At 40.9% G+C, this 13,934-nt stretch overlaps 1 protein-coding gene across 1 annotated transcript; it reads left to right on the forward strand.

Annotated features, from left to right (window-relative positions):
- Nucleotides 1-12,854: 12,854 nt before the first annotated feature.
- On the forward strand, nucleotides 12,855-13,661 carry LOC139831453 (uncharacterized). Its single transcript, XM_071820731.1, has 2 exons — nucleotides 12,855-13,169; nucleotides 13,265-13,661. The coding sequence occupies exons 1-2, from the start codon at nucleotides 12,855-12,857 to the stop codon at nucleotides 13,598-13,600; spliced, it is 651 nt and encodes a 216-aa protein (XP_071676832.1). The 3' UTR covers nucleotides 13,601-13,661.
- Nucleotides 13,662-13,934: the final 273 nt, after the last annotated feature.

A 13,934-nucleotide genomic window follows, 5' to 3' on the forward strand; every position in this document is an offset into this window, starting at 1 on the left:
CATGTTAGGCAGCTCACAAGATCCGACAATGATAGCACAATGGGGAGAAGACAACCATCTAGCTACTGCTATGGACCCATAGTCCAGGGGTAGACTACTCACACATCACACCGGAGGCGACCATGGCGGCGTAGAGTCCTCCGGGAGATGATTCCCCTCTCCGGCAGGGTGCCGGAGGCGATCTCCTGGATCCCCCGAGATGGGATCGGCGGCGGCGGCGTCTCTGGAAGGTTTTCCGTATCGTGGTTCTCGGTACTGGGGTTTCGTCACGGAGACTTTTTATAGGCGAAAGGGCAGGTCAAGAGGCGGCACGGGGGCCCCACACCACAGGGCCGCGCGGCCAAGGGGGGGGCCGCGCCGCCCTAGGGTGTGGCCCCTCCGTGGCCCCTCTTCGTCTCTCCTGCGGACGTCCGGAAGCTTCGTGAGAAAATAGGCCCCTGGGCTTTGATTTCGTCCAATTCGAGAATATTTCCTTACTAGGATTTCTGAAACCAAAAACAGCGAGAAAACAGCAACTGGCACTTCGGCATCTTGTTAATAGGTTAGTTCCAGAAAATGCACGAATATGACATAAAGTGTGCATAAAACATGTAGATAACATCAATAATGTGGCATGGAACATAAGAAATTATCGATACGTCGGAGACGTATCAGCATCCCCAAGCTTAGTTCTGCTCGTCCCGAGCAGGTAAAACGATAACACAGATAATTTCTGGAGTGACATGCCATCATAATCTTGATCATACTATTTGTAAAGCATATGTAGTGAATGCAGCGATCAAAACAATGTATATGACATGAGTAAACAAGTGAATCATATAGCAAAGACTTTTCATGAATAGCACTTCAAGACAAGCATCAATAAGTCTTGCATAAGAGTTAACTCATAAAGCAATAATTCAAAGTAAAGGTATTGAAGCAACACAAAAGAAGATTAAGTTTCAGCGGTTGCTTTCAACTTGTAACATGTATATCTCATGGATATCGTCAACATAGAGTAATATAATAAGTGCAATAAGCAAGTATGTAGGAATCAATGCATAGTTCACACAAGTGTTTGCTTCTTGAGGTGGAGAGAAATAGGTGAACTGACTCAACATTGAAAGTAAAAGAATGGTCCTCATAGAGGAAAAGCATCGATTGCTATATTTGTGCTAGAGCTTTGATTTTGAAAACATAAAGAGAGCATAAAAATAAAGTTTTGAGAGGTGTATGTTGTTGTCAACGAATGGTAGCGGGTACTCTAACCCCCTTGCCAGACAAACCTTCAAAGAGCGGCTCCCATTTTATTTTATTTTGGGTGGCACTCCTTCCAACCTTTCTTTCACAAACCATGGCTAACCGAATCCTCGGGTGCCTGCCAACAATCTCATACCATGAAGGAGTGCCTTTTTATTTTAGTTTTATTATGATGAAACTCCTCCCAACCTTTGCTTACACAAGCCATGGCTAACCGAATCCTTCGGGTGCCGTCCAACAATCACATACCATGGAGGAGTGTCTATTTTTGTTAATTAATTTGGGACTGGGAATCCCATTGCCAGCTCTTTTTGCAAAATTATTGGATAAGCGGATGAAGCCACTAGTCCATTGGTGAAAGTTGCCCAACAAGATTGAAAGATAAACTCCACATACTTCCTCATGAGCTATAAAACATTGACACAAATCAGAGGTGATAAATTTTGAATTGTTTAAAGGTAGCACTCAAGCAATTTACTTTGGAATGGCGGAGAAATACCATGTAGTAGGTAGGTATGGTGGACACAAATGGCATAGTGGTTGGCTCAAGTATTTTGGATGCATGAGAAGTATTCCCTCTCGATACAAGGTTTAGGCTAGCAAGGCTTATTTGAAACAAACACAAGGATGAACCGGTGCAGCAAAACTCACATTAAAGACATATTGAAAACATTATAAGACTCTACACCGTCTTCCTTGTTGTTCAAACTCAATACTAGAAATTATCTAGACCTTAGAGAAACCAAATATGCAAACCAAATTTTAGCATGCTCTATGTATTTCTTCATTAATGGGTGCAAAGCATATGATGCAAGAGCTTAATCATGAGCACAACAATTGCCAAGTATCACATTACCCAAGACATTTATAGCAATTACTACATGTATCATTTTCCAATTCCAACCATATAACAATTTAACGAAGGAGAAACTTCGCCATGAATACTATGAGTAGAAACCAAGGACATACTTGTCCATATGCTACAGCGGAGCGTGTCTCTCTCCCATAAAGTGAATGCTAGGATCCATTTTCTTCAAACAAAACAAAAAACAAAAACAAACCGACGCTCCAAGAAAAAGCACATAAGATGTGATGGAATAAAAATATAGTTTCAGGGGAGGAACCTGATAATGTTGTCGATGAAGAAGGGGATGCCTTGGGCATCCCCAAGCTTAGACGCTTGAGTCTTCTTGATATATGCAGGGGTGAACCACCGGGTGCATCCCCAAGCTTAGAGCTTTCACTCTCCTTGATCATGTTGCATCATACTCCTCTCTTGATCCTTGAAAACTTCCTCCACACCAAACTCGAAACAACTCATTAGAGGGTTAGTGCACAATATAAATTGACATATTCAGAGGTGACACAATCATTCTTAACACTTCTGGACATTGCATAATGCTACTGGACATTAGTGGATCAAAGAAATTCATCCAACATAGCGAAAGAGGCAATGCGAAATAAAAGGCAGAATCTGTCAAAACAGAACAGTTCGTATTGACGAATTTTAAAATGGCACCAGACTTGCTCAAATGAAAATGCTCAAATTGAATGAAAGTTGCGTACATATCTGAGGATCATGCACGTAAATTGGCTTAATTTTCTGAGCTACCTACAGGGAGGTGGACCCAGATTCGTGACAGCAAAGAAATCTGGAACTGTGCAGTAATCCAAATCTAGTACTTACTTTTCTATCAACGGCTTAACTTGGCACAACAAAACACAAAACTAAGATAAGGAGAGGTTGCTACAGTAGTAAACAACTTCCAAGACACAAAATAAAAAACAAAGTACTGTAGGTAAAAACATGGGTTGTTTCCCATAAGCGCTTTTCTTTAACGCCTTTCAGCTAGGCGCAGAAAGTGTGTATCAAGTATTATCAAGAGATGGTGCATCGTTATCATGAGCTCCCCCATCCATAGTGGTACTAAGGGCTTTGTCAATTTTAGGTCTATAATAATACTTCTTTGGTCTAGGCACTTTAGAGACATACATAAACTTTTGCTCCTTACCCACATAAGCTTTCTCCTTATATTTAAGAGAAGAAAATGTTGAACCCAAGGTTCCCATAGCTTTTTCAAGTTCATCAATCCTATTGATTTGATCATCATGGTCAGCATTAGTTCCTAGGACACTAATTCTTTCATCAATTCCTCCTAAGGATTTATCAAGTTCATCAGTTTTATCAAGTAATATTTCCAATTTAGCTTCAATACTTGGAAAATTTTTCTCTATGGTTTCCAATTTTTTCATAACATCTTCAAGAGAGATTTCAGTTTTAACTTTATCAACAGGGGGTATTCCAAATAAGCTCTCAATAATGCAACTAGCTTCTAATGCAGGAGTACTTAGGAAGTCACCTTTTGCGAGACTATCAAGAACATATCTATTCCAGCTAGATATACCAACATAAAAATTCCTGAGTAAAATAATGGTGGAGTGCTTCTTAGTGCATCTATTATGAGCATCGCTAATTCTATACCAAGCATCTCTCAAACATTCTCCCCCTCGTTGCTTAAACGTGCGAACTTCAACTTCAGGATTACTCATTTTAGTAGCAGTAAATAAAGCAAACTAGATAAAGTAAATGCAAGTAAACTAATTTTTTTTTTGTTTTTGATATAGCAAACAAGATAACAAGTAAAGTAAAACTAGCAACTAATTTTTTTGTATTTTGATTTAGTGCAGCAAACAAAGTAGTAAATAAAACTAAGCAAGACAAAAACAAAGTAAAGAGATTGAGAAGTGGAGACTCCCCTTGCAGCGTGTCTTGATCTCCCCGGCAACGAGCGCCGAGAAAATATGCTTGATGGCGTGTATTTCACACGTTCGTTGGGCAACCCCAAGAGGAAGGTATGATGCGCACAGCAGCAAGTTTTCCCTCGAAAGAAACCAAGGTTTATCGAACCAGGAGGAGCCAAGAAGCACGTTGAAGGTTGATGGCGGCGGGATGTAGTGCGGCGCAACACCAGAGATTCCGGCGCCAACGTGGAACCTGCACAACACAACCAAAGTACTTTGCCCCAACGAAACAGTGAGGTTGTCAATCTCACCGGCTTGCTGTAACAAAGGATTAACCGTATTGTGTGGAAGATGATTGTTTGCAGAAAACAGTAGAACAGTATTGCAGTGATTGTATTTCAGTAAAGAGAATTGGACCGGGGTCCACAGTTCACTAGAGGTGTCTCTCCCATAAGACGAACAGCATGTTGGGTGAACAAATTACAGTTGGGCAATTGACAAATAAAGAGAGCATGACCATGCACATACATATCATGATGAGTATAGTGAGATTTAATCGGGCATTACGACAAAGTACATAGACCGTCATCCAACTGCATCTATGCCTAAAAAGTCCACCTTCGAGTTATCATCCGAACCCCCTCCGGTATTAAGTTGCTAACAACAGACAATTGCATTAAGTATTGCGCGTAATGTAACTAGTGACTACATCCTTGAACATAGCACTAATGTTTTATCCCTAGTGGCAACAGCACATCCATAACCTTAGTGGTTCTTGTCACTCCTCCAGTTCACGAGAGGCATGAACCCACTATCGAGCATAAATACTCCCTCTTGGAGTTACTAGCATCAACTTGGCCAGAGCATCTACTAATAACGGAGAGCATGCAAGATCATAAACAACACATAAGCATAGCTTTGATAATCAACATAACAAGTATTCTCTATTCATCGGATCCCAACAAACGCAACATATAGAATTACAGATAGATGATCTTGATCATGTTAGGCAGCTCACAAGATCCGACAATGATAGCACAATGGGGAGAAGACAACCATCTAGCTACTGCTATGGACCCATAGTCCAGGGGTAGACTACTCACACATCACACCGGAGGCGACCATGGCGGCGTAGAGTCCTCCGGGAGATGATTCCCCTCTCCGGCAGGGTGCCGGAGGCGATCTCCTGGATCCCCCGAGATGGGATCGGCGGCGGCGGCATCTCTGGAAGGTTTTCCGTATCGTGGTTCTCGGTACTGGGGTTTTCGTCACGGAGACTTTTTATAGGCGAAAGGGCAGGTCAAGAGGCGGCACGGGGGCCCCACACCACAGGGCCGCGGCCAAGGGGGCGCTCCGCCCTAGGGTGTGGCCCCTCCGTGGCCCCTCTTCGTCTCACCCGCGGACTCCTGGACGCTTCGTGAGATAATCGGCCCCGGGGCTTTGATTTCGTCCAATTCCGAGAATATTTCCTTACTAGGATTTCTGAAACCAAAAACAGCAGAAAACAGCAACTGGCACTTCGGCATCTTGTTAATAGGTTAGTTCCAGAAAATGCACGAATATGACATAAAGTGTGCATAAAACATGTAGATAACATCAATAATGTGGCATGGAACATAAGAAATTATCGATACGTCGGAGACGTATCATGAAGCAACAAAGCTTCTTGATAATATGATGATCAACTACTCTGAATGGCACACGGAAAGAGCTCCACAAGGTAAGAAGGTAAATTCTGTCGAAGAAACCTCTTCCTTGAGTGATAAGATTGATGCTATTATGTCTATGCTTGTGAATGATAGGACTAATATTGATCCTAATAATGTTCCATTAGCTTCATTGGTTGCACAAGAAGAACATGTTGATGTAAACTTCATTAAAAATAATAATTTCAACAACAATGCTTACCGGAACAATTCTAGTAACAACTATAGGCCATATCCTTATAATAATGGCAACGGCTATGGTAATTCTTATGGGAATTCTTACAACAATAATAGGAGTTCACCCCCTGGACTTGAAGCCATGCTTAAAGAATTTATTAGTACGCAAACTGCTTTTAACAAATCTGTTGAAGAAAAGCTTGGGAAAATTGATATGCTTGCTTCTAAAGTCGATAGTCTTGCTGCTGATGTTGATCTTTTGAAATCAAAAGTTTTTCCTAATGAAAATCATCATGATAAAATTACTACTACAGCAAATGCCATTCAAGTTAGAATTAATGAGAATATAAGATTAATGGCTGAACTGCGTGCTAGGTGGGATAGAGAAGAAAATGAAAAACTAGCTAAAGAGAAGAATGTAGCTAAAGTTTGGACTATTACCACCACTAGTAATGCTAATGCTACACATGTTGCTGCACCTCCTACTACTAATAATAAAAGAATTGGTGTTAGCAATGTTTCCACTTCTAATGCAAAGCGAGAAAGCTTTGAAACTGCTAAAAGCTATGAAATTGCACTGTGATAAAGTCACTGAAATTTTTTCCAACATTGGGGATGATGATCCCATTGCTTTAGATTATAATGGTTTGAATTTTGATGATTGCCACATCTCTGAAGTTATAAAGTTCTTGCAAAAACTTGCTAAAAGTCCTAATGCTAGTGCTATAAATTTGGCTTTCACACATCATATTACAAATGCTCTCATAAAAGCTAGAGAAGAGAAACTAGAGCGTGAAGCCTCTATTCCTAAAAAGCTAGAGGATGGTTGGGAGCCCATCATTAAGATGAAGGTTAAAGATTTTGATTGTAATGCTTTATGTGATCTTGGTGCAAGTATTTCTGTTATGCCTAAGAAAATTTATGATATGCTTGACTTGCCGCCGCTGAAAAATTGTTATTTGGATGTTAATCTTGCTGATCATTCTAGAAAGAAACCTTTGGGGAAAGTTGATAATGTTCGCATTACCGTTAACAATAACCTTGTCCCCGTTGATTTTGTTGTCTTGGATATTGAATGCAATGCATCTTGTCCCATTATATTGGGAAGACCTTTTCTTCGAACTGTTGGTGCTATCATTGATATGAAGGAAGGTAATATTAAATATCAATTTCCTCTCAAGAAAGGTATGGAACACTTCCCTAGAAATAGAATGAAGTTACCTTTTGATTCTATTATGAGAACAAATTATGATGTTGACACTTCGTCTCTTGATAATACTTGATACACACTTTCTGCGCCTAGCTGAAAGGCGTTAAAGAAAAGCTCTTATGGGAGACAACCCATGTTTTTACTTACAGTACTTTGTTTTTTATTTTGTGTCTTGGAAGTTGTTTACTACTGTAGCAACCTCTCCTTATCTTAGTTTTGTGTTTTGTTGTGCCAAGTTAAGCCGTTGATAGAAAAGTAAGTACTAGATTTGGATTACTGCGCAGTTCCAGATTTCTTTGCTGTCACGAATCTGGGTCCACCTCCCTGTAGGTAGCTCAGAAAATTAAGCCAATTTACGTGCATGATCCTCAGATATGTACGCAACTTTCATTCAATTTGAGCATTTTCATTTGAGCAAGTCTGGTGCCATTTTAAAATTCGTCAATACGAACTGTTCTGTTTTGACAGATTCTGCCTTTTATTTCGCATTGCCTCTTTTGCTATGTTGGATGAATTTCTTTGATCCACTAATGTCCAGTAGCATTATGCAATGTCCAGAAGTGTTAAGAATGATTGTGTCACCTCTGAATATGTCAATTTATATTGTGCACTAACCCTCTAATGAGTTGTTTCGAGTTTGGTGTGGAGGAAGTTTTCAAGGATCAAGAGAGGAGTATGATGCAACATGATCAAGGAGAGTGAAAGCTCTAAGCTTGGGGATGCCCCGGTGGTTCACCCCTGCATATATTAAGAAGACTCAAGCGTCTAAGCTTGGGGATGCCCAAGGCATCCCCTTCTTCATCGACAACATTATCAGGTTCCTCCCCTGAAACTATATTTTTATTCCATCACATCTTATGTGCTTTTTCTTGGAGCGTCGGTTTGTTTTTGTTTTTGTTTTGTTTGAATAAAATGGATCCTAGCATTCACTTTATGGGAGAGAGACACGCTCCGCTGTAGCATATGGACAAGTATGTCCTTGGTTTCTACTCATAGAATTCATGGCGAAGTTTCTCCTTCGTTAAATTGTTATATGGTTGGAACTGGAAAATGATACATGTAGTAATTGCTATAAATGTCTTGGGTAATGTGATACTTGGCAATTGTTGTGCTCATGTTTAAGCTCTTGCATCATATGCTTTGCACCCATTAATGAAGAAATACATAGAGCATGCTAAAATTTGGTTTGCATATTTGGTTTCTCTAAGGTCTAGATAATTTCTAGTATTGAGTTTGAACAACAAGGAAGACGGTGTAGAGTCTTATAATGTTTACAATATGACTTTTATGTGAGTTTTGCTGCACCAGTTCATCCTTGTGTTTGTTTCAAATAAGCCTTGCTAGCCTAAACCTTGTATCGAGAGGGAATACTTCTCATGCATCCAAAATACTTGAGCCAACCACTATGCCATTTGTGTCCACCATACCTACCTACTACATGGTATTTTCCGCCATTCCAAAGTAAATTGCTTGAGTGCTACCTTTAAAATTCCATCATTCACCTTTGCAATATATAGCTCATGGGACAAATAGCTTAAAAACTATTGTGGTATTGAATATGTAATTATGCACTTTATCTCTTATTAAGTTGCTTGTTGTGCGATAACCATGTTTACTGGGGACGCCATCAACTTTTCATTGTTGAATTTCATGTGAGTTGCTATGCATGTTCGTCTTGTCTGAAGTAAGGGCGATCTACACTGAGTTGAATGGTTTGAGCATGCATATTGTTAGAGAAGAACATTGGGCCGCTAACTAAAGCCATGATCCATGGTGGAAGTTTCAGTTTTGGACAAACATCCTCAAATCTCTAATGAGAAAAGAATTAATTGTTGTTGAATGCTCAAGCATTAAAAGAGGAGTCCATTATCTGTTGTCTATGTTGTCCCGGTATGGATGTCTAAGTTGAGAATAATCAAAAGCGAGAAATCCAAATGCGAGCTTTCTCCTTAGACCTTTGTACAGGCGACATAGAGGTACCCCTTTGTGATACTTGGTTAAAGCATATGTATTGCGGTGATAATCCAGGTAGTCCAAGCTAATTAGGACAAGGTGCGGGCACTATTGGTACACTATGCATGAGGCTTGCAACTTATAAGATATAATTTACATGATGCATATGCTTTATTACTACCGTTGACAAAATTGTTTCATGTTTTCAAAATCAAAGCTCTAGCACAAATATAGCAATCGATGCTTTTCCTCTATGGAGGACCATTCTTTTACTTTCAATGTTGAGTCAGTTCACCTATTTCTCTCCACCTCAAGAAGCAAACACTTGTGTGAACTGTGCATTGATTCCTACATACTTGCTTATTGCACTTATTATATTACTCTATGTTGACAATATCCATGAGATATACATGTTATAAGTTGAAAGCAACCGCTGAAACTTAATCTTCTTTTGTGTTGCTTCAATGCCTTTACTTTGAATTATTGCTTTATGAGTTAACTCTTATGCAAGACTTATTGATGCTTGTCTTGAAGTGCTATTCATGAAAGGTCTTTGCTTTATGATTCACTTGTTTACTCATGTCATATACATTGTTTTGATCGCTGCATTCACTACATATGCTTTACAAATAGTATGATCAAGATTATGATGGCATGTCACTCCAGAAATTATCTGTGTTATCGTTTTACCTTCGGGACGAGCATAACTAAGCTTGGGGATGCTGATACGTCTCCAACGTATCGATAATTTCTTATGTTCCATGCCACATTATTGATGTTATCTACATGTTTTATGCACACTTTATGTCATATTCGTGCATTTTCTGGAACTAACCTATTAACACGATGCCGAAGTGCCGATTCTTTGTTTCTGCTGTTTTTGGTTTCAGAAATCCTAGTAAGGAAATATTCTCGGAATTGGACGAAATCAAAGCCCGGGGGCCTATTTTTCCACGAAGCTTCCGTGAAGTCCGAAGACGAAACGAAGTGGGGCCACGGGGTGCCCAAACCCTAGGGCGGCGCGGCCCCCCTTGGCCGCGCCGGCCTGTGGTGTGGGGCCCTGTGCCCCCTCTGACTTGCCCTTCCGCCTACTTAAAGCCTCCGTGACGAAAACCCCGATGCAGGGAGCCACGATACGGAAAACCTTCCGAGAGACGCCGCCAACGCCGATCCCATCTCGGGGATCCAGAGATCGCCTCCGGCACCCTGCCGGAGAGGGGAATCATCTCCCCGGAGGACTCTACGCCGCCATGGTCGCCTCCGGTGTGATGTGTGAGTAGTCTACCCCTGGACTATGGGTCCATAGCGGTAGCTAGATGGTTGTCTTCTCCCCATTGTGCTATCATTGTCGGATCTTGTGAGCTGCCTAACATGATCAAGATCATCTATCTGTAATACTATATGTTGCGTTTGTTGGGATCCGATGAATAGAGAATACTTGTTATGTTGATTATCAAAGTTATATCTATGTGTTGTTTATGATCTTGCATGCTCTCCGTTATTAGTAGATGCTCTGGCCAAGTTGATGCTAGTAACTCCAAGAGGGAGTATTTATGCTCGATAGTGGGTTCATGTCTCCGTGAATCTGGAGGGGTGACAAGAACCTCTAAGGTTATGGATGTGCTGTTGCCACTAGGGATAAAACATTAGTGCTATGTTCAAGGATGTAGTCACTAGTTACATTACGCGCAATACTTAATGCAATTGTCTGTTGTTAGCAACTTAATACTGGAGGGGGTTCGGATGATAACCTGAAGGTGGACTTTTTAGGCATAGATGCAGTTGGATGGCGGTCTATGTACTTTGTCGTAATGCCCAATTAAATCTCACTATACTCATCATGATATGTATGTGCATGGTCATGCTCTCTTTATTTGTCAATTGCCCAACTGTAATTTGTTCACCCAACATGCTGTTCGTCTTATGGGAGAGACACCTCTAGTGAACTGTGGACCCCGGTCCAATTCTCTTTACTGAAATACAATCTACTGCAATACTTGTTCTACTGTTTTCTGCAAACAATCATCTTCCACACAATACAGTTAATCCTTTGTTACAGCAAGCCGGTGAGATTGACAACCTCAGCACATTTCGTTGGGGCAAAGTACTTTGGTTGTGTTGTGCAGGTTCCACGTTGGCGCCGGAATCCCTGGTGTTGCGCCGCACTACATCTCGCCGCCATCAACCTTCAACGTGCTTCTTGACTCCTACTGGTTCGATAAACCTTGGTTTCTTACTGAGGGAAACTTGCTGCTGTACGCATCACACCTTCCACTTGGGGCTCCCAACGAGCGTGTGCTTTACGCGTCATCACTTCTCTTCGTGCTTGACTTCATAATTAAGACAAAGTTTAGGGTTAGGGGTAGAGATACATGATTTTTCTGGTTTGAATATGTCTAGACTTTGTTTATCAACTTGAGTGCTTACTATATCAAGTTGTGTCTGAGTCGAGTCAATGTTGAGTCGTTGAGTCACCTAGTATTATTATTATGGTGGTGTACTTGTGTTCATGTACTTGTTTCAGACAGGTATTGTTGTTTTGGTGAAGGAGACATGCATCATCCATTTTTGGTGGGGTTAATTGGTTCTAGGGTTAATTGGTTCTATGCCACTCCTCAATTCACAAGTTGTGTTTATGCCATTCCAAAAACTGAAGTTGTGTTTATGCCACTCTCAATTCTCAATACCCCCTTCTATGCCATTTTCAACAATACAACATGAAAACGGTTCAATAAATAGTCGTATTTCAGTTTATACTTTCGTATTGACCAAAATAAACCTGTGTTCAGATTTGGAGCGACTTTTGGGTGTTTCGGGCACACAAGAAATCCAAAATTTTCAAATTCTGGTGAAAATTAGAACTTCTCAGAAAAATCTAAATTTTTTATAGGAAATCAAAAACACTGAAACGAGTATACTATTTTAATTTGAGCCATTTATGTGCAGATTTGCATAAAAAGGCTGACATTTTCTGTTCTATCTAGAAATTGGTAAAATTTTGTCCAAAAAATCAAACTTCTTCGAAAAATCTGATAATTTTACATAATGTCAAGAACACTAATATGAGTCATCCAAGTATTTAAGTTACCTTGTTTTTTTTGAATTGTAATTCATACCCTTCCTCCCAATTTTTATGCCCATTTGAATCTTGGTCAAATCCTAAGATTGACCAAGATTTGAACAAGTTTAAAACATGAAAATGAAAAGGTGAGCATGAATCCTTCTTAGTCACTCTAAAATGAGAAGCTTTTGGGAGTTTTTTGAAATTTCCATGTTTGAAACCCAAAACCACTTCTCTTCATGCTTGACTTCATAAGACAGAGTTTAGGGTTGGGGCTAGATACATGATTTGTCTGGTTTGTTGTTTAGACCTTGTTTATCAACTTGAATGCTTACTATATGACATAATAATACTATGTGCTTTGATTTTCATTTTTTTTGATTTTTTTCTGAATTTTTATGCCCATTTGATCTTGGTCAAATCATAGGTTTAACCAATATTTAAACAAGTTTATAACATGAAAATGAAAAGGTAAGCATGCATCCTTCTTAGTCACTCCAAAATGAAAGCTTACATATACTCTTGGAATACTGTTTTGGGTGATTTGTCATTCAAAAATTTGGTATCATTCGGATCGGAGGAAGTATAGTTGGAGATGAATGGCCCACCAAGTCTCTGCCTCGAAGTTTGCTCTTTGACCAGATAAGTATTACTACTCGCGAGGTGCCGAGGAGACGGGGAGGCCAAATTTAAGGACTAACCTTTGCTCTTGCCGTCTTCCTCAGTTCACCACTTTGTTTACCTCTTGGAATACTACTTCGCCACCATGACCGGGAGCAAGTCTCGCCACAGAAGGGCTCGTGCGGCTGTGGCGAAGCTGAGGGAATCCCAGCAATGCCGTCCCTGTGCTGCTGTCGAGGTGCCTTCTGCGCAAGAGTCTTCAAGGGCGTCGCAGCCCGCGACTGCCACCTTCAGGCGATCCTCCGTTCTTGCGCATCTTTCTATGTCTTTCACAACTTATCATCCCCTCCTTTTCTTACCTTCTCTCAATCGTATATTCAGGTCGGGCGGCCTTAGTTTTCCCGCAGCCCTCCTGCCTGCGGAAACATCTTCCACGGAGCCAAGTTCTCAAAGCAGCGAGGTATAGACATTCGTGCAAATTGGGATTCCCATTTTCTCTTTCTTGGTACTTCTCTGGGTACACTTCTGATTTTGTGCTCCATCCCCATCTGATAGAAGCCCCGCTACGAGATCGGGCCCATTTTAGAAATGGTTATGGGCGATTTCTGCGTCGAGACGGCGGACAGAAGCGCCCTCGCCGATGAGTGCATGAGACTTTATTCTGAGCTCGCCACTGAGAAGATCCGGATTCGCATTCTCGACGATATCGCCATGAAATCGTTCACTGCGAGTAATGAGATCCAGCGGCGGAGCCTCGGCCAGGCGGAGACCATGGACAAACTCGCCGGACTGATCCTGAACCTCACGGTTAGGACGGACAAACTAGAGGCCGAGCTGTCACAGGTTAAGGCTCTCAACTCCGAGCTGAAGCGTCAAGCAGGCTCAAGGTAGATCTTGACCAGGTCACTGTGTACCACTAGCTGCAATCCTTGATGACTGCTGTGTCACCTGGCTTCCGAGTTTCTGAAGGTTAATTTTCGAAATTTTGTTCGTAAAATTGGCCTGTGGAAATTTAAACAAACTAGTACTCTTACTTTATTATATTAGTACTTGTGTCAATGTAGTAGTTGTGTCTGAGTCGAGTCAATGTTTAGTCGTTGAGTCACCTAGTATTATTATTATGGTGGTGTACTTGTGTTCATGTACTTGTTTCAGACATGTATTGCTGTTTTGGTGAAGGAGACATGCATCACCCATTTTTGGTGGGGTTAATTGGTTCTAGGAT

This window comes from Lolium perenne, chromosome 5, assembly GCF_019359855.2.
Source record: "Lolium perenne isolate Kyuss_39 chromosome 5, Kyuss_2.0, whole genome shotgun sequence".
Taxonomy (NCBI): Eukaryota; Viridiplantae; Streptophyta; class Magnoliopsida; order Poales; family Poaceae; genus Lolium; species Lolium perenne.